The sequence below is a fragment of the Oncorhynchus clarkii genome, chromosome 14 (assembly GCF_045791955.1).
Source record: "Oncorhynchus clarkii lewisi isolate Uvic-CL-2024 chromosome 14, UVic_Ocla_1.0, whole genome shotgun sequence".
Lineage (NCBI taxonomy): Eukaryota > Metazoa > Chordata > Actinopteri > Salmoniformes > Salmonidae > Oncorhynchus > Oncorhynchus clarkii.
The window spans coordinates 23845747-23864359 of NC_092160.1; the positions used below are offsets into that span (position 1 = coordinate 23845747).

General features: G+C 41.7%; 3 protein-coding genes across 3 annotated transcripts; 1 reads left to right on the forward strand and 2 right to left on the reverse strand.

Annotated features, from left to right (window-relative positions):
• Window positions 1–503: 503 nt before the first annotated feature.
• On the reverse strand, window positions 504–3624 carry LOC139366429 (F-box/LRR-repeat protein 12-like). The gene is made up of 3 exons (XM_071103907.1): window positions 3486–3624; window positions 3298–3373; window positions 504–2405 (listed from the first exon to the last, which is right to left on the reverse strand). The coding sequence occupies exons 1-3, from the start codon at window positions 3584–3586 to the stop codon at window positions 1377–1379; spliced, it is 1206 nt and encodes a 401-aa protein (XP_070960008.1). The 5' UTR covers window positions 3587–3624; the 3' UTR covers window positions 504–1376.
• A 236-nt stretch (window positions 3625–3860) lies between these two features.
• Window positions 3861–12689, forward strand: LOC139366431 (COP9 signalosome complex subunit 6-like). The gene is made up of 10 exons (XM_071103910.1): window positions 3861–4630; window positions 5431–5556; window positions 5873–6004; window positions 6373–6461; window positions 6669–6731; window positions 9509–9556; window positions 11292–11406; window positions 11499–11591; window positions 11854–11954; window positions 12182–12689. The coding sequence occupies exons 1-10, from the start codon at window positions 4495–4497 to the stop codon at window positions 12320–12322; spliced, it is 1044 nt and encodes a 347-aa protein (XP_070960011.1). The 5' UTR covers window positions 3861–4494; the 3' UTR covers window positions 12323–12689.
• A 2054-nt stretch (window positions 12690–14743) lies between these two features.
• Window positions 14744–16389, reverse strand: LOC139366430 (uncharacterized). Its single transcript, XM_071103908.1, has 4 exons — window positions 16332–16389; window positions 16149–16193; window positions 15783–15943; window positions 14744–15560 (listed from the first exon to the last, which is right to left on the reverse strand). The coding sequence occupies exons 1-4, from the start codon at window positions 16384–16386 to the stop codon at window positions 14826–14828; spliced, it is 996 nt and encodes a 331-aa protein (XP_070960009.1). The 5' UTR covers window positions 16387–16389; the 3' UTR covers window positions 14744–14825.
• Between the last annotated feature and the right edge of the window lie 2224 nt (window positions 16390–18613).

Here is an 18613-nt window from a genome sequence, read left to right on the forward strand (position 1 = left end):
GTCCATTAGACACTTACGCTCACGTTCAGTAATGCATTTCACTACCATTCACTATGACTGCAGGCCTACTGATCTGTTATTGGCTGAAATATACTAGAATGTTTTCAAATCAAATGTATTTATATAGCCCTTCTTAAATCAGCTGATATATCAAAGTGCTGTACAGAAACCCAGCCTAAAACCCCAAGCAATGCAGGTGTAGAAGCACAGTTTTGTGTTGCATTATTAGGTTAGGCTGTTGTCTTATGGCTGTGTGTCACATTTGAGGATTAAAACTGTTTTAAATGGTCTTCCATCTCTTGTGCACGCTGAACTACTTGCACAGTATATAATTTTATCATGAAAGAACATTGACTCCCCCCTCCCCGACATATCATGGTAATGATATATCATCCCAATGTCCTTTCCTTTGTTCTGAATTATTTACAAAGCATATATAGGAGTTCAACCCTGAAACATTATTCATAGATAATCATTTCCCACGCACATAAAATACATTGTGCCATTTTTATTTACCACAGTTTCTTGATGGAAAAAGCTTAACAGTTTTCATTTCTACTTTCTCGTAATTAATACAGATAACATACTTCTTTGGAGAATCACACAACTCAAGTGGGGATAAGTGTATTTTTCCAGTTAGCAAAACATAGTGAGCTACAGCAAATTTTAACTGCAATGGTTTGGAAATTGCATAATACCAGCAACGGACTGATAACTGTCCAAGCTGTTATTTAAACCCCCCCCCCCCCCCCCCCAGAGTTCCAATATATTTCGCCGTCAATGTGACGTCCTACCTGCTACACAGAAACCAACCAAAATCTCTATTTCCATTCACAAGATAGAATGGATGCACACATCAGCCGCCGAGAACGGAACCTCTGCAATTATTGAGCTTGCCATTAGACGCAACGCAAGCAGTACAGCAGCTTTCAATGTTTTCAAAGGAAGAATTCCCTCAATGGCTGATGGCAGTGCTGGACATCCGATGGCTGTAGCAGGTCCGTTACAGTACATGATTGAAGTCATCATTTATTGGTCACTGCAATGCTTCTCTGGTGTACAATTAAAACAAGCTTTTAAGTTTAACCACTTCCTTACACACATTTAGACTAAAAGAGGAACCACCACTTATCCATTGTGGATGGGAATACGGCAAACAGGCACTTCCTCTCATAATGGTTTAATGGGCGTCACAGGAACTGTCCCTTTGTTCAATAGCATAGCTGTAAGCGAGTTTAAAATTGTTTATTATTATTATTATTTTTTTTACATATGTGAATGAAGGTAAAGCATGAGTTTGCAACAGGCTGAATTGAGAGGAATGTTTTACAACAGTAGAATAAGGGACCAAATGTGTAACATATCCAGTATGTAATCTAGTCTGAGGTTATTGTAACGGTGCAGTTGGTGAACACCAGTGCACATTGTGGCAGCAGAGCAGCAAGTGAGCGGCGCAGACTTGGCACGGGGTCATTCTCCTCCAGTTTATCATCACCACTATCTGTGCCACCCTCCCTCCCCTCCTCACCCTCTCCCTGCCTCTCCACCTCCCCCTCTCTCTCTGGTGTCTTTGGGCAAACCTGGAAGAACACCTCGCAGAACTCCAACCTGCGCAGGTCCCGCAGTGTCCTGCAGCTACGTAGCACCTGCATCTCTCTCAGCTTGCAGCATCTCAGGCGCAGGCGCTTCAGGTCCCTCAGACGGCTGGCGGACAGCAGGCCTGGTCCCACCTCCTTACCGCCAAGGCTTAGTTCCTCTAGGCCCAGCCAGCCCACTCCGAGCCCCAGGGAGGCCATTTGCAGCTGGGCGCCCGGCCGCCCAAAGTGCCCTATCTCCAGGTACTTGAGCCTGGAGAGCCCGTTTAAGCCTGAGTCGGTTTCTTGGGCGGCACTGCGCCTAAGGCCTTCCGCTGTGACACGAAGGACGTTGCGGAGCTCTAGGCGGCTAAGCCTTAACCAAGACGCCAGACTCTGCAGGTGCTGGTCTGTGAAGGAGGGCACGTTGTCAAGGACCATCGTCTCAATGGCAATCCCTGATGTGGAGGCAGGCACTTTCCCAGTTTGAACACGTCCCTGTTGCTGAGTAGCAGCGGTTGATGCCATTCCAGCTTGTTTCTCAGGACTGAGTGGGGTCTGGGTGAAAAAGCCCTGTGGTAGCTCGCAGCCACGCAACTCTAGGACCTGCAGTGTTGTGGGCAGGAGCTGGCAACTGTGCAAGCCTCTCAGGTCTGCGTGCAGCAGGGAAAGACTACGCAGACGGGGACACCTGGAGGACAAAGCCTTGAGCCAGGACTCTGAGAGAAAGGCCCCACCTCTAGCAGAGAGCAGCAAGCCACGCAGCCGCAGGCATCGGAGCCCAGTGCCCAGATACTGGCGTAGAAGAACCCACAGCATGCGCGATGTCACCTGACCCAAAATGGACACCAAGGGCAGGATGAGCAGTTGAAGAATGAAAACATCCAATGAGGGAGAGATGGGGAAGAAACAATGCATCAGTGTTTGAGCGATGACTTGAAAGTTCTGTAGAGTTAGCTAGTCAACAGGTAGGAAATAGGCAGTGCTGGTGAGTAGTGAACTACATGTAGTTCAACTAGTAATTTACCTACATTTTGCAGTAGCTTGGTGGTTGTTGAACTAAATTCAAACCAGGTAGTGTTTTCAGTAGTTCATTACCATATCGCTAACTACTAGAACTACACTGTTTCTTGCAAAGAATTAAGTGTTTTAAGTAGGCAATAATTTCCTTTCATTTTCGGGATTCAACCTTCCTAATTCTCAATTGAAACAGTTTGTGTTTAATAGGCTACATTACACATTATGTTAACATATGACCCCAAAGTCATTGTTCTTGCAATTTGTAGCCTGACACTTAAAATGATACAATTTCACAAAATAGTTTGGATGTAGTGAACTACTTTTTCAAAGTAACTTTAGTTAAGTAAACCATATTTGTCTTAATAAGGGTAGCTTTAGTGTAGGTTAACTTCTTCTAGTGTTAAGTAATTGGTCATTTTGTAAATTATACACATTTTCAGAGTAACTTCCCCCAACACTGGAAATAAGCCTGCAATGCAAGTATCAACATTGCATTTTGTTGCAGAATGTGAGAGGTCTCAAACAAGTAGCTATCAATAATAAAATCAAGTCTTCTGAAATATCATTGAATGTAGAACCTGATAAACATGGCTATATCACAAAATGGCTGACGTCTTTAGACAGACATGGTAGCCTCAGAAATCTTTTCATGACAAATCTTGAAATGGTAAGATCAACATGCAATAACGGACACCATTCTTACCCCTTTCCATGCAGTTAGATCAACAACTCGCCATAATCTTTGGTCTTTTACAAGACGTCTCCATCTCTTACACACCCTGCAAATACACCACATGAATGACATGACAAAGAGAAGTGTTCTTGAAGCTAACATTGACGTTATCACGAAAATGGATATTGAGCACTTCGACTTCAGCTAACTTGTTTTACCTTCCTGATCGGATGAGCTCTCGCACACCTAAATATGATAAAATATCAATTAAAATGTTCTCTGGAAAGTAATCGAGGGTAGAAGTTCTGAAGTCTGCCATTTTGTAAACAAAAAGTACCGTCGAGTACACGGACAAAATACACCGACGTACCAAAGTTGCATTCAAGTAATAAACCCCGCAGAAACGGGTGCTAAAAGCTACAACGTTCCGAAATACTACATGCTCGAAATTAGCACATTTTATGGACCGTACCAAATATATACAATGGCTTAAACATTTTAAATAATAAATAAGCATAACAACGGCATAATGTCCGAAGCATATATCCCCAAAACTCCTGTGTAAATGCAGCAAACACTGCCCCTTACATGCTGACCAGACCGGACACGTTGCGTGCGCGAGCGTCGCAAAATAAATTTAGAAATCCATGTTGTTCAATTATTGCACCCACACTGCTCCAGCTGCTAACGAGCGTCTGCGTTGCCAAGGGCTAAACTAAAAGTCATTCCTATTTCTGACGCAGATCGCGCTGAAAGTCCTGCCGCTCCCATCTGCTCGTTTGTTTAAAGAAGCTGGTACCTACATGCCATCTTCATATCGGTTATACCCACGTGGGTGATTGAAAGACAACATGTTTTGCTGGTTGTCCTGGTAAAAGTGTAGATGCCAATCACCAGATAAATTCAAAGATGAAAAAGCGGGGAAGGGGGAGAGATGACTAGAAACGATTCGGTTGAATGTGTGGATTAATTGTCTGAGTAGAACACCTTGTGCATTTCAGGTAAAATAACAACTCAATGTTTATATCCCAGGACAAATTAGCTAGCAACAGCAAGCTAGCTAAATAGGACAAATTATATAGCAAGTGCAAGCTAACTAGCTAAATTACCATACATGTTTAATGCTTTTCGACTTGTCCCCAAATTAATGTCATTGGTTCAGAGTTTGTTTTGATATTTTAACCTGAGTGTCGTGATCACATTTGGTGTAGGGGGGAAAATAAATGTATGCACGATTGCGCACGCGGCTTGGGTTCCATGTTGGCGTTTGAGAAAAAACGCCTCGTTGTACTGGGCTTGCGCAGCTGTAAGTCGGACAAGATGGCGACGAGCAATGGTGGTGGAATGGAGGTGGATGGGGCAGGTAATTTCCTTTAAAAGCACAATTGATTTATCTGATTATGATAAGGTTGTATACATATTGTGTAGGTTTCAACTATACTCCTTTGTCGATGGTGTTAGCGCATTTAGCTTGCCATTATTTCGCTTATGCGTTTTCTAACGTTACTACAGCGAGACTACCTAACGTTAATTTAAATAAGGTGACTGTCCAGTACTTGTGTGTATATTAACGTTACTGGTATATGCAATTTCAAGTGAAGTTAATGTTTGCTAGTTAACGAACTAATTCATCCGCCGTCACATATTGATTGGTCCGTCCGTATTACCTAACTAAACTAAACAATGTAAACCACTAGCGTTAGTTTATCGATTGCTGGCTAGGTAACAGTTAACATGTTTAAACGTTACCTATTTTGCCTTCTTAGCTAGTTTTAATAACAGCGCAGTAACAGGTCCTCTATACCTAGCGAGTAGTTACCTATATTTTTCTAAGCTGTTAGTAAGTTTCATGATGGCATCTTTTAAAATGTGGATTGGATTGAAAAATCAAAGCTTTGAGGAATTGAATCAATGCCATTTTTTAATTGAACTAGTCATCACTGTAACGTTACTCTTCCTGTAAAGTTAGATTACTCAAATCCACCCAATTCACCTGCACACGGATATTGTAACAATCGTCAAAAAATATACATTATTAAAGACAAGAACACAAATGCTTTGTTTGCTCTGAGGCAGGTGGTCGTGTTAAAGCCATATTAGCTACGTTTGGCTTTAGAGATGACCAACAATAAAGGAAACCCACCCTCTCTCTCTGTCCCACAGCCAGCCCCAGTGTTATGGTATCTGGGGTCACCGGCAGTGTCTCTGTTGCCTTGCATCCTCTGGTCATCCTCAACATCTCAGATCACTGGATTCGCATCCGCTCCCAGGAGGGGCGGCCCATGCAGGGTATGTGAGGTGATCAGTTTTCAAGAATACCGATAGCTGTATACAGTCTTACATTTGGCATGGAATAAGGGGATGAGAGATATTTACATTTTTTCAGTAAATTGCTCTGTAAATGTCTAAACTTCTTTCAAAGTATTTCAACTTTAAGACATTCATTAAAATAGTTAAGACTCTACAAGAGAACCAATACCTCAACAGTGGGAAGGGAATCATACATGGGAGAGGTTACAGTTAATGACACAATTTCAATGGGCTTTGCTATATCAATTCCAACCATCTGCCTAATATTGCATTGCATCCTTTCCTTCTCACCAAGTGATCGGCGCGTTAATCGGGAAGCAGGAGGGTAGAAACATTGAGGTGATGAACTCCTTTGAGCTGCTTCATCAATTGGTAGATGACCGAGCACACATTGACAAGGAGTACTACTACACCAAGGAGGAGCAGTGTGAGTCTAATTTCACTAACCTACCATACAAAGAAAATGTCAGATGTCACTCCCCATTGATTACTGATATTGGTGAAAGTACTAGATCAAAAGTTGTGATTGATTGATGTGCTGTGTCATGGTTTCCCACCATCTCTGAAGTGGAAAAATGTCATAGTAGGCTTGTACCTGAAGCCCTTGGTGTTATAAATTGAACTGAACCTCTGTATAGGTGCTGGTCTAGGATGAGTTTTGCCTTTTAGGTCACAGTGAATAAGATTACATTAGTGGGGGGACCTACTTGACTTCTTGACCTCTGCTTTCTTTCAGTCAAACAGGTCTTCAAAAACATGGAATTCCTACTTCACCTGACCTCTGCTTTCTTTCAGTCAAACAGGTCTTCAAGGACATGGAGTTCCTGGGCTGGTATACAACAGGGGGTCCTTGTGACCAATCAGACATCCACATTCACAAGCAGGTAGGTGGAGCAAAAGAGAATACATTTATTTTCCATGTGGTTGGGCATTTTCCATGGGGGAGAAATTAGAGGCATGATAAAAGTAACTGTTACTGTAATTGGTCAGTGAATTGTTGTGATTTGAAAGATGTAAATGTCAGTCATTTGAGGTTATTTGGCCAACTGTGTGCTGTTTCCTTAATGGCTTTTCCTCTCTTTTCACTTCAGGTGTGTGAGATAATTGAGAGTCCTCTCTTCCTCAAGCTCAACCCGATGACCAAACACACAGATGTGAGTTTCTCATTTAGATTTTTTTTTATATAATGGACGATATACAGTTGAAGTCAGAAGTTTACATACACTTTAGCCAAATGCATTTAAACTCTGTTTTTTTTTCACAATTTCTGACATTCAATCCTAGTAAAAATTCCCTGTCTTAGGTCAGTTAGGATCACCACTTTATTTTAAGAATGTGAAATGTCAGAATAATAGCAGAGAATCATTTATTTCAGCTTTTATTTCTTTCATCACATTCCCAGTGGGTCAGAAGTTTACATACACTCAATTAGTATTTGGTAGCATTGTCTTTAAATTGTTTTAACTTGGACAAAGGTTTCGGGTAGCCTTCCACAAGCTTCCCACAATAAGTTGGGTGAATTTTGGCCCATTCCTCCTGACAGAGCTAGTGTAACGGAGTCAGGTTTGTAGGCCTCCTTGCTCGCACACGCCTTTTCAGTTCTGCCCACAAATTTTCTATAGGATTGAGGTCAGGGCTTTGTGATGGCCACTCCAATACCTTGACTTTGTTGTCCTTAAGCCATTTTGCCACAACTTTGGAAGTATGCTTAGGGGTCATTGTCCATTTCGCACCAAAGTACGTTCATCTCTAGGAGACAGAACGCGTCTCCTTCCTGAGCGGTATGACGGGTCGCATGGTGTTTATACTTGCGTACTATTGTTTGTACAGATGAACGTCGTACCTTCAGGCATTTGGAAACACTACACTTCTTTTTCTGAGTTCTTGGCTGATTTCTTTTGATTTTCCCATGATGTCAAGCAAAGAGGCACAGAGTTTGAAGGTAGGCCTTGAAAAACATCCACACGTACACCTCCAATTGACTCAAATTATGTCACTTAGCCTATCAGAAGCTTCTAAAGCCATGACATCATTTTCGGGAATGTTCCAAGCTGTTTAAATGCACAGTCAACTTAGTGTATGTAAACTTCTGACCCACTGGAATTGTGATACAGTGAAATAATTGTTGAAAAAATTACTTGTGTCATGCATGAAGTAGATGTCCTAACCGACTTGCCAAAACTATAGTTTGTTAACAAGAAATGTGTGGAGTGGTTGAAAAACAAGTTTTTAATGACTCCAACCTAAGTGCATGTAAACTTCTGACTTCAACTGTACAGTACCAGTCAAAAGTTTGGACATTCCTACTCATTCCAGGGTTTTTCTATCTTTTTACTATTTTCTACATTTTAGAATAATAGTGAAGACATCAAAACTATCAATTAACACATGGAATCATGTAGTAACCAAAAAAGTGTTAAACAAATCTAAATACATTTGAGATTCTTCAAAGTAGCCAGCCTTTGCCTTGATGACAGCTTTGCACACTCGTGGCATTCTCTCAATCAGCTTCATCTGGGAGTCACCTGGAATGCATTTCAATTAACAGGTGTGACTTGTTAAGTTAATATGTGGATTGTCTATCCTATCCTATTAAGCCAATCAGTTGTGTTGTGACGAGGTAGGGGTGGTATACAGAAGATAGACCAAGTTCATATTATGGCAAGAACCGCTCAAATAAGCAAAGAGAAACGACCGCCAATCATTACTATTAGACATGAAGGTCAGTTAAACCCGGAAAATGTGAAGATCCTTGAACGTTTCTTCAAGTGCAGTCGCAATAACCATCAAGCACTATGATGAAACTGGCTCTCATGAGGACCTCCACAGGAATGGAAGACCCAGAGTTACATCTGCTGCAGAGGATAAGTTCATTAGAGTTTCCAGACACAGAAATTGCATCCCAAATAAATGCTTCAGAGTTCAAGTAACAGACACATCTCAACATCAACTTTTCAGAGGAGACTGCATGAATCAGGCCTTCATGGTTGAATTGCTGCAATGAAACTTCTGCTAAAGGACACCAATAAGACGAAGAGACTTGCTTGGGCCAAGAAACACGAACAATGGATATTAGACTAGTGGAAATCTGTCCTTTGGTCTGATGAGTCCAAATTTGAGATTTTTGGTTCCAACCGCCGTGTCCTTGTGAGACGCAGAGTAAGTGAATGGATGATCTCCCCATGTGTGGTTCCAAGCATGGAGGTGTGATGGTGTGGGGTTGCTTTGCTGGTGAAACTGTCTGTGATTTATTTAGAATTCAAGGCACACTTAACCAGCATGGCTGCCACGGCATTCTGCAGCTATACGCCATGCCATCTGGTATGCGCTTAGTTCCACTATCATTTGTTTTTCAACAGAACAATGACCCAACACAAGGGCTATTCGACCAAGAAGGAGAGTGATGGAGTGCTGCATTAGATTACCTGTCCTCCACAATTACCCGACCTCAACCAAATTGAGATGGTTTGGGATGATTTGGAAGGCAGAGTGAAGGAAAAGCAGCCAACAAGTGCTCAGCATATGTGGGAACTCCTTCAAGACTGTTAATTATTCCAGGTAAAGCAGGTTGAGAGAATGCTAAGAGTGTGCAAAGCTGTCATCAAGGCAAAGGGTGGCTACTTTGAAGAATCTAAAATATATTAGGAATTGTTTAACACATTTTTGGTTACTAAGTGATTCCATATGTTATTTCATAGTTTTGTTTTCTTCACTATTATTCTACAATGTAGCAAATAGTAAAAATAAATAAATAACCCTTGAATGAGTAGGTGTGTATAAACTTTTGACTGGTACTGTATATGTTAGTGTCAAATATTATTCTTAAATTACATTTTTAGTTACTTTTATGTCGTTCAGTTATATTGCTATGACGTGGTAGAGATAGCTTTTCTACTTGTGGTAATTGAAGCTCATGTCCCATCTCCCCCAGCTCCCTGTCAGTGTGTATGAGTCTGTCATCGACATCATCAGTGGAGAGGTAACTCAAGCTCTCCTACCACACACACACACCAGGGTTTCCGTTAGGAAAATGTGGCGCTGGACAACGTAACCGGGAAGATTTTAATTTACCGCCCATTTGAGAAATTTCCCAGACCCGTATGCATTGGGTGCGTAACCCATTAGGGCGTCCGACCATGGTGCTCAGAATGACAGAATTCACATTTAGATTATGGTAATTAATCTTAACAAAATATGCAATTCCTGTAATGAAGCAGCCAATAAAAAATCATTTTCAAACATTTGCCAAAATGCAATTTGCGGTTAAAAAACGCCATTCTAAACACCTCACCTGATGCCAGCGGTATATGACAGATTAAAGTCTCCGTTAGAAACTTAGAAAGATGGTGAATCTAATGATGCAAAAACTAGAATGGGTTGCTAATATGACTAGGATTGTGCCTTTTGCTTCTGGACAAGGAAAGAAAGTTGATATGAAAACCAATAGAACAGGAGAGAAATGGCATGTGAGGAAGTATTTTATAGACTGCAGCCGTGGCAAAAGGTCTAGCTGATTTGAGTGGCGGCTGTCAGTGAAAAGCATCTAAAATATGCGTGAAGATAATTAGTCTTAATTTTAAATGGTGAGACAAGGGGAAGGGGTGTGTGGCGAAGATGGCCTATAGCTGTGTCTCTCCAGAAGGCCTGCGCTCTGCTTTCTAGAATGCACTCCGCTATCTCCTGCCAATTATTGTGCATTCGTTGTTCCATTGTGTGAATCGTTTGCTCTTTGATTTGTTTATTTTGATACATTCCCCATTACATATGTCACCAGTAGTAAATGTACCGTTAATCCCTGTCATTTGGTTACATTAATTTCTGTTAATGCATTTTGTTACTACAGTCATTTATGTTCTCATTCTCAGAGTGGAAACATTGTTTCCAGAGTTCACAACCTGCTACACTTGTGAGAAAGAAGTTATGGTTTATTTCATAACCCTCATTTAGGAGTTTTGTACATTTTGTCAATGTCTTTTATTTGAAGTGCTCCATGTAAGCAATGAACATGGGTCTGGTTTCTCTGTCTTGAGGGATGCTTTGAAGTAGCCTACCTGGCTCAAATGTAGGAATGTGCCCATTTTGATTTCTGATTGTCTTAACTCACCACAGCTACTACTAATAAGCTGAGATTCTCAGTCATTTTTTTTCTTCACCTCACACAGTAAGTCCATTGCGCAAGAACAGCTGTCTGACCTGAGCTCACTGGTGTGCAGGAAACTTTGAGGGTCCAGAATAGGCTAGTTAATACGATGTTGCAAGTTCGCTAGAGACAGCTTCAGTTCCATACAGTTGATTGAGCTCAAGTCAGGACAGATGGAAAGGGGGCAGGCCGGTTTAGTAGAGAGATCAATGTGATTGAATGAACCCAAATTGTTTAATGTATTTTGAATTAGTTGACCATGGAAGTTATTAGCCAGCCATCTGAGTTCCATGCGCTCATTTAACCACCAATGATCACGGTGTATCAATGTGTCCATATGGCAGAGGCTGTTGCTCTCCCATAAGTGGGTGGTGCGCTAATAGTCTGCCTACCGTAGTTTTTCCCCCCTCCTGGTCAATTTGGCCAGCAACAATTTTATTTATAGGCTTAGTTTATATATATATATATATATATTTTTTTAAGGCCATTACTGGCTAGTGGAAACACACCAATGTGATTAGTACTAGTGGCTGATTTGTAAGCTTGTCTGTCCTTCTGACTTGACTAATCCCAGGCGACCATGTTGTTTGCTGAGCTGGGGTACACTCTGGCCACAGAAGAAGCGGAGCGAATCGGAGTGGATCACGTGGCTCGCATGACAGCCACAGGCACAGGGGAGAATTCAACAGGTAACTGTAGTTAAGGTGGCCTATTTACCCCCCACTGTCTGACAGGCATTTTTTTAAACACCTTCACGCCATTATGTGTCTCTTCTGTTCAGTGGCCGAACATCTCATAGCACAACACAGTGCAATTAAGATGCTCCACAGCAGGGTGAAAGTCATCTTGGAATATGTCAAAGCAGTGGAAGCAGGTGAGAGAACTGCTTACTCTGTCGTGTGATGAGGGATGAAAGACCAAAATAATGCATGTTCAAGTGAGTCTGGAAAGAAGATGCTGATACTAACATCGATATAATTTCCAGCTCTTGCTTTAAAAAAAAACAAACATGGTCTTTCAAACCTGTCTCTTCTCCTTGGTATATCCCAACTGTATCTTATCTCACCTGTTGTGTTGTGTGTATATTTTTCCCTCGTGCGCTCTTAACTCTCCCATTCTGATTTGGTACGATCCAGGAGAGGTGCCATTTAACCACGAGATCCTCAGAGAAGCCAATGCCCTGTGCCATAGACTGCCTGTTCTCAGCACCATCAAATTCAAGACTGACTTCTATGATGTAAGTCATCCCCACCTAGGCACTTAGCAAAACTCAGCTCTTGGTGTGAACATGTGTGCACCATTGTTTTTAGATTATAGTCTTGGTGATGTAATAATCAGGATAATTAACAAAACCTTAAGAGAATTCCTTCTTTAAATCACTCAAGGGTAATGATTTGAGAATGCTTAGACAGGATGGATTGGCACAGTACTGTAAAAGCATATTAATCTCCTCACTTTTTTCAGCAATGCAATGACGTGGGCCTCATGGCTTACCTAGGTACCATCACTAAGACCTGCAACAGCATGAATCAGTTCATCAACAAGTTCAACGTCTTGTACGATAGACAGGGCATCGGCCGGAGGATGAGAGGACTGTTCTTTTGAGTGACACGGAGAAAGAGTAATTGGAGGAAGAGAGGGAGAGGTCACAAGCACTGCTTTTCCATTTGTTTGTCTGTATTTTATGTTAAGTAACACTTGTGACACACACACTCAGATACCAGTGAATGTTGTTCTCATCAAACCAGTTTGTTTTCAAAGGTAGCAAATGCTAGAAGTGTCTCAAAGGCCTCCTGTCTATACCAGAAAATCACACACACAAACAGGAAGAAGGAAACCGTGTACAAAATCACTCACATTTTCACATATGCACATTAATGAATTAATGTATGTGAACAGAAAATACAATTTCCCTTTTTCTTTGTTTTGTTGTTCCATGTTTCTGTAAGTAATAAATAATCTGCAGATTTTTCTTGGGACTTTGATTTCTGTTTATCCAATAAAAAGTCAAATTATAGCTAACAGATTCATATTCATTAACAAATATAGAATTAAGCAGTTAGGCCCGAGGATGTGTGGTATCTTGCCAATTAATGGCAGTTGTGCACAATGCGAAGTGCCTGGATACAGCCAGGTGCGGGGTATATTGGCCATATACCGCAAACCCCTGAGATGCCTAATTGCTATTATAAAACTGGTTGTTTTGTCATACCCATGGTATACTGTCTGATGTACCATGGCTCTCAGCCAATCAGCATGCAGGGCTCAAACCACCTGGTTTATAATAACACAGTAGTGCTTCCGTCCATCTCTAGTGAACAGATACTCGTAACACAACAGGTATCTGACACTTTTACTTGAGCCTTGTTTATACTTGGTGCTAACATGCGTCCTTTGTCCTGATCTAATTCACATTATGATTGTGTCCACATTGTAGCCATTGCATTAGTAAAATGTGTCTGCATTGTGACCAGATATCCTGGCCCTACATGACCAAAAGTATGTGGACACCTGCTCGTTGAACATCTCATTCCAATATCATGGGAATTAATATGGAGTTGGTCCCCCATTTGCTGCTATAACAGCCTCCACTCTCCTGGGAGGGCTTTCCACTAGATGTTGGAACATTGCTGAGGGCATTTGCTTCCATTCAGCCACAAGTGCATTAGTGATGTCGGAGACTGATGTTTAGCAATTAGGCCTGGCCCGCAGTCAGCGTTCCAATTATGTTTGATAGAGTTGACAAACCATTTCTGTATGGACATTGCTTTGTGCATGGGGGCATTTTCATGCTGAAACAGGAAACCGTATGCTGTAGCATTAAGGTTTCCCGTCACTGGAACTAAGGGGCCTAGCCCGAACCATGTAAAACAGCCCCAGACATTATCCCTCGACCACCAAACTTTACAGTTGGCACTATGCATTGGTGCAGGTAGCGTTCTTGCATCTGCCAAACCTAGATTCATTTGTTGGACTGCCTGATGGTGAAGCGTAATTCATCACTCTAGAGAACGCATTTCCACTAAATCTACAGTAAACCTGTTTAAAAATGAAGGCACAATCAAGATGTGGATAAGATCAGGGAAAAATACGTATGTTAGAACCAGGTATAAACAGGACTAAGAATTTAGTAATACATGCATACATTTTCGTGTTGGTGACCCCAGCGGGAATCGAACCCATGTTCCTGGCTTAAAGGTAGCCTGTACTCAAGTAGATACACACACAATACAGAGACCCACAGGTTAAAAAAAGTGTATAAAGTCAGGTCTGTGGAGTCAGCATGGTTTTTAGGATTATTGGCCGGATGTGACAATGTGTTAACAGTTACCTTTTTAAAAAAAAATGTAGTCTGTTCCTGCTGTGCATGGCCTTGGGGAGGTACTGTGTGAGGTGCATTAGACAGGAAAGGGGTGGAGGAAACAGAGTTTGGACAGTTTCAGGTCAGCATTTATTTGGATATTAAAAGGCAGCAGATGTCAACATAATGACAGCCAGCCTGCACTTTTTCTTTAGTAGCCCGAGTTTACCAGCCATGTGGCAAAGACAGAAGTCAGCTTTCCTCCTCTATTGGATTTTATCCTCCTCTCTTTCAAGCTCTCACTGTTGCCACGTATCTTCATTTTTGCCTTTTAATTACACAAAACCTATAGTAACTAGCAGAACAAGCAATACTGGCATGTGGTATACATGCAAACGGAGTTCAGTAGAGAGACAAGCCAGAGACAGTTTTTTAAAAGTTTATTTTTCATAATTTGAGTCAATATTTACTTTATTTTTTTTGCTATGAAAATTGTGTAATTGAATAAGGATTTTGGATGCTGAATAGACAATGGCGCATTGGACTAATAAATCAGTCTTATCGTTGTAATATTTCCAATCATTGTAATATAGCATCACTCTCCTGCAGGTCATTGCTGTACAATTAGGTTTGCTCTCCTGCCCATAACAGCATCACCAGCACATGCTTTATAGCTCAAATACCTATAATTATGGTCTCTGCTGCTTCGTCCTTCTAAATCTACATCTTCAGGGGAAAACAACTCTTCTTTCATTATTGCCAAAACACTTGAGGCGTAAGTAAAGCTGCCTTTAGAGCTTTGATGAGCTAGTCACTACCACTATCATCAGGGGAATCAGAAGGTGGTGAGGGGTACTGGAAGCGGACTGGATCATAGAGTTCATACCCATAGTTATAGTTATAGGGGTAGCCATAGTAGGGATAGGGATGGGCCACTTTCTTGTTGCTGGCTGCAGGGGGTGGCGAGGCCTCAACTGGTTCCACCTCAACGGGAGGAGGGGGTGGGCCAGCTTTGCCATGGAATGGTCTGGGTGGGTGGTCTATCAGGCAGTCTGGGTCCCAGTAGGGATTGCAGTCATACTCCATGCCCTTGTAGGTGTGGATGGGGGCCGGAGGGGGAGATGACTTTTTTGGGGCGGTTGGTGGTAGTTGTGGGGCAGATTTTTTAAGCATTGGGGGTGGTGGTGGAGGAGGGAGCTTGTGGAGGTTGCAGGAGGGGTGGTAGCGGGGGTCGCACAGTACGGGCAATGCCCCGGTGGGGAGGTAGACAATATGGGGCTTGCAGAGGGGGTCCTTGGCATTGCACAGGTACATGACGTCAGCCTGGGAGATGGCAGGAGCAGGAGGGGGTTGAGATGTGCTTTTTATTGGGGCAGGAGGGGGAGGGGGTAGGGCTTTGCATTTTTTGTCCATGGCCGGGTCGCACTTCTTGATGGTGGGTACTCCCAGTTTGTTCTGGAAGTGTGAGGCGTTGGGGCCGTATACATGCTCCAGCTGCCTCATCTGCTGGTACAGCAGCCTGATCCGGTCAATCTCATACAGCTGAGAGGTACAAGACAGATTAAAAAAAATATGTATCTTGTCTTTATTTCAATCATACAGAGAGAGAGATGGAATAATTTGAGAAAACAAATGCCTCATTTATTCTTAGTGGTGGTTAGTGCTTCATTAGTTAGTTGCCAGTGCCTCATTAGTTAGTAGTTAGTGCTTCATTAGTTAATGCATTGCGTGAGTGTTATTGATTGTTTTTCTTTCCTCTCTCACCCCCTCTGTGTGTCCAATGCTATTGTAGTAGCGGTAGTAAGCCTGGAAATCGGGGTTGCCTCTGTACCACCTGGGTTCCACATTGCGCTTTGGTCGTGAGTGAGTCAGGAAGCCATGAGCCTTGTCCGAATCAATACTCACATCACTAACAGGGCTCATTTCTGTGGGGACAGGTGGATCAGTGGAGAGGGAGAGCAAAGCCACAGAGGGAGAAAGACATGAGGCCAACTACCATTTATAACTACCACAGATAGATATGTTGCTTTCAGTATCAAACAAAAGTAAAGCATTGGTACTACACATAATTTTATCAAGAAGCTCGAAAGCAAAAACTTTAAATGTCATCCGCCCTAAACATTCAGTTACCTTCCTGCTTGATAGTATTCAGAAGAGACTTTGCTTCCAGCCAAACTGCAGAGGATACACATGCCACAGACTCAGTCAGTTATCATCCAATTCCACATTGAATATTTTCTATTTACTTAGGACAATAATTTCAATAACTTTAATTTTACCAAACTCATGTAGCCTAAAATAACGTTATCCCACCTGGTAGCAACATTAGACAGCATATTGCCCCCACCAGCCACAATGGAGAAATCATCTTGACCACCTGCAAACCAGCCACTGCATTTTATCACTTACATTGTACATGCCTCAATTGTTTTGTTTTTCAGTGAGCATTGACATACATGATTGAATTAAATGTACATGTACATACTGAGATGCATGTATTTACATGTGACCTGTAACAGTTTCAAACTAAAAATCTAAATATCACATTGTTTTAATTCCCGAGTGGGAAAGTAACATTATGACATTTTATATATTTATTTAAACTTGGGAACTGTTCCAAGATCTGATCTTCACATATAAATACTTTCCTCTATGTTTGTTCTAAGAATAGCCAATCCCCAAATGTAATTAAACCATGCATGCCAAATACCAGATGACAACGCAAATAAATACATTCAAACAGCAGTGGGCTGGCTATAACATGTCCTGTGAACGATCAGCATATATTTGGTTATCCTCGGTATTTAACAGCAAACATGGAAATATATAAAAGGAGAGATGAGATACAATTTCTGTGTAAAATTATGCTTCTTCCTGCAGTTTAGAAAATATACTGATTATTGTGAATAATATTACTTAAATTATCAGATCATATGTGCTAAAGAAGAAACTCCGTACTGACCTGTGCATGGGCTGCTGTCTTTCCTGTACCGGTGAGGGTAGGTGTGATAAATACAGGTCTCCATGTCAATCAGTCTGACGTGTGAGTGCCTGTCCAATAGAATCACAAAACCATTGAAACAATAATATTGTCTCCTCCTTCCTTTAAAACGCTATTTTAATACAGAGCCTCTGGCGCCATTTAAGAATAAAAACTCCTGGACGTGAGCAGCAGTCATAAAAGGTCCTGACTTCAAATGGAAACTCGCAGTAAAGTCTGGGAGGAAACATTACCTGCTGAGTAGAAATAGCAGGGTATCCCTGGGGAAAATATTGCCATGTTAGGAAAAAACCTTACAGCCTTTTCATCAGAGCAAAACTAGAATTTCCAAAAGTGGACCCAAGCAATCTAGGCCTACAATAGCATGAAGCCAAGAATGTGTAGAAAATAACACTAATATAGAACAGGATGTGGTATGCAACTGAACATTATATACAAGCCTGTGTGCAGTGTGTTGAAATCAGAGGAACTGTCCCCGACCAAGCCGTTAATAAAAAGGGCAAATGAAACCGTTCGTTTCGAGGGACACAATAAATGTCCACAATAAAACTTTATAAATTTTTTGTTGATAGATTTCATTTTTCCATCTAAAGTTCACATCAATGGGGGCAATATTTAACATGCCCCTTCGTCTCCAAATGCCCTTTTTGGTGGTGGTATAATTTCCCCCATAATGCTATATTTTTGTAGTTGTTCTGAACACACTGCACGCAAGTCGTCCTTAAATTCTCATCTATACTTCAGTACCAAAAAGTTGGTTGTTGACCCGACCAGTCATCAATTGGCGCGAAAAATGGGCGCTTATATCCAGATTTGTGACCAGAAAGAACTTGTTAAAGTTCCTCCTGTTTTGCCTAGCAAAAACAAAGTAGGTCTACGTTTATCACCCATATACAATGCAGTTTAGCAATCTACTACGGACGCATCCTTGCCAGAACAATAGGTTGCCTGGCAATTGAGAATTGTCCTGTTCCAGATAGGCCTAGTTTGGGTGTCTACTGGCGATATGTCTAAAGATAAGCAGCTTTAACATCGTACTGCCTTCAATAGTATGGGATGAAGATGTAACATTCTGGCGAATTTATTACGATATTTTCCTTCAAAGTGATGGTGCGGTACAGACAAAACATGCTTTCCATCCGATCCTGCAACCGCCACACACTTAGGCCATATGATTTTGCTTGCTCTGGACTCCAGATGAGTGACATATACATAGTTGAAATTGGCTGCTAACATGAATTACTTTCAGCTCCAAATGCAGGTGTAAAACGCAGTTTATTTCTGTAGCCTATCCCTGTTTATGGCTGTAATGACAAGCTACATTTGCGTGTGCACACGGGGGTCACGCGTTTTCTATCACTGCTTTTTTGGGGTTGGGGGTCCAAACGTTTGAAAACTACAGGATACATCACTGGCAACAAATTGAGTTGGGTTGGTAAGGCTACAGTATTTTTATTTAAATTTTCTATTTTGATTGGAATCGTGTTGGTCAATATTCAGTGCAGCATTTATTCAAGTTCAAAATAGTTTAGTCAGATTTTGCGGCTTTCCCCTCCTGCAACTGCTCAACGAGTCTGACTGCGCTTGTGGGGAA

What these genes read in the sequence shown, in the direction of transcription:
- LOC139366430 (XM_071103908.1), bottom strand. Translation starts at nt 16,386, where the DNA reads ATGATTTCTCCATTGTGGCTGGTGGGGGCAATATGCTGTCTAATGTTG. An exon ending in GAATACTATCAAGCAGGAAG is followed by an intron (nt 15,944 to 16,148) that starts GTAACTGAATGT and finishes CTGTCCCCACAG; the next exon opens with AAATGAGCCCTGTTAGTGAT. An exon ending in GCATTGGACACACAGAGGGG is followed by an intron (nt 15,561 to 15,782) that starts GTGAGAGAGGAA and finishes TGTACCTCTCAG; the next exon opens with CTGTATGAGATTGACCGGAT.
- LOC139366429 (XM_071103907.1), bottom strand. Translation starts at nt 3,586, where the DNA reads ATGGCAGACTTCAGAACTTCTACCCTCGATTACTTTCCAGAGAACATT. An exon ending in GAGCTCATCCGATCAGGAAG is followed by an intron (nt 3,374 to 3,485) that starts GTAAAACAAGTT and finishes GTGTATTTGCAG; the next exon opens with GGTGTGTAAGAGATGGAGAC. An exon ending in ATCTAACTGCATGGAAAGGG is followed by an intron (nt 2,406 to 3,297) that starts GTAAGAATGGTG and finishes ATTTTGGGTCAG; the next exon opens with GTGACATCGCGCATGCTGTG.
- LOC139366431 (XM_071103910.1), top strand. Translation starts at nt 4,495, where the DNA reads ATGCACGATTGCGCACGCGGCTTGGGTTCCATGTTGGCGTTTGAGAAA. An exon ending in CTACACCAAGGAGGAGCAGT is followed by an intron (nt 6,005 to 6,372) that starts GTGAGTCTAATT and finishes GCTTTCTTTCAG; the next exon opens with TCAAACAGGTCTTCAAGGAC. An exon ending in CGATGACCAAACACACAGAT is followed by an intron (nt 6,732 to 9,508) that starts GTGAGTTTCTCA and finishes CATCTCCCCCAG; the next exon opens with CTCCCTGTCAGTGTGTATGA.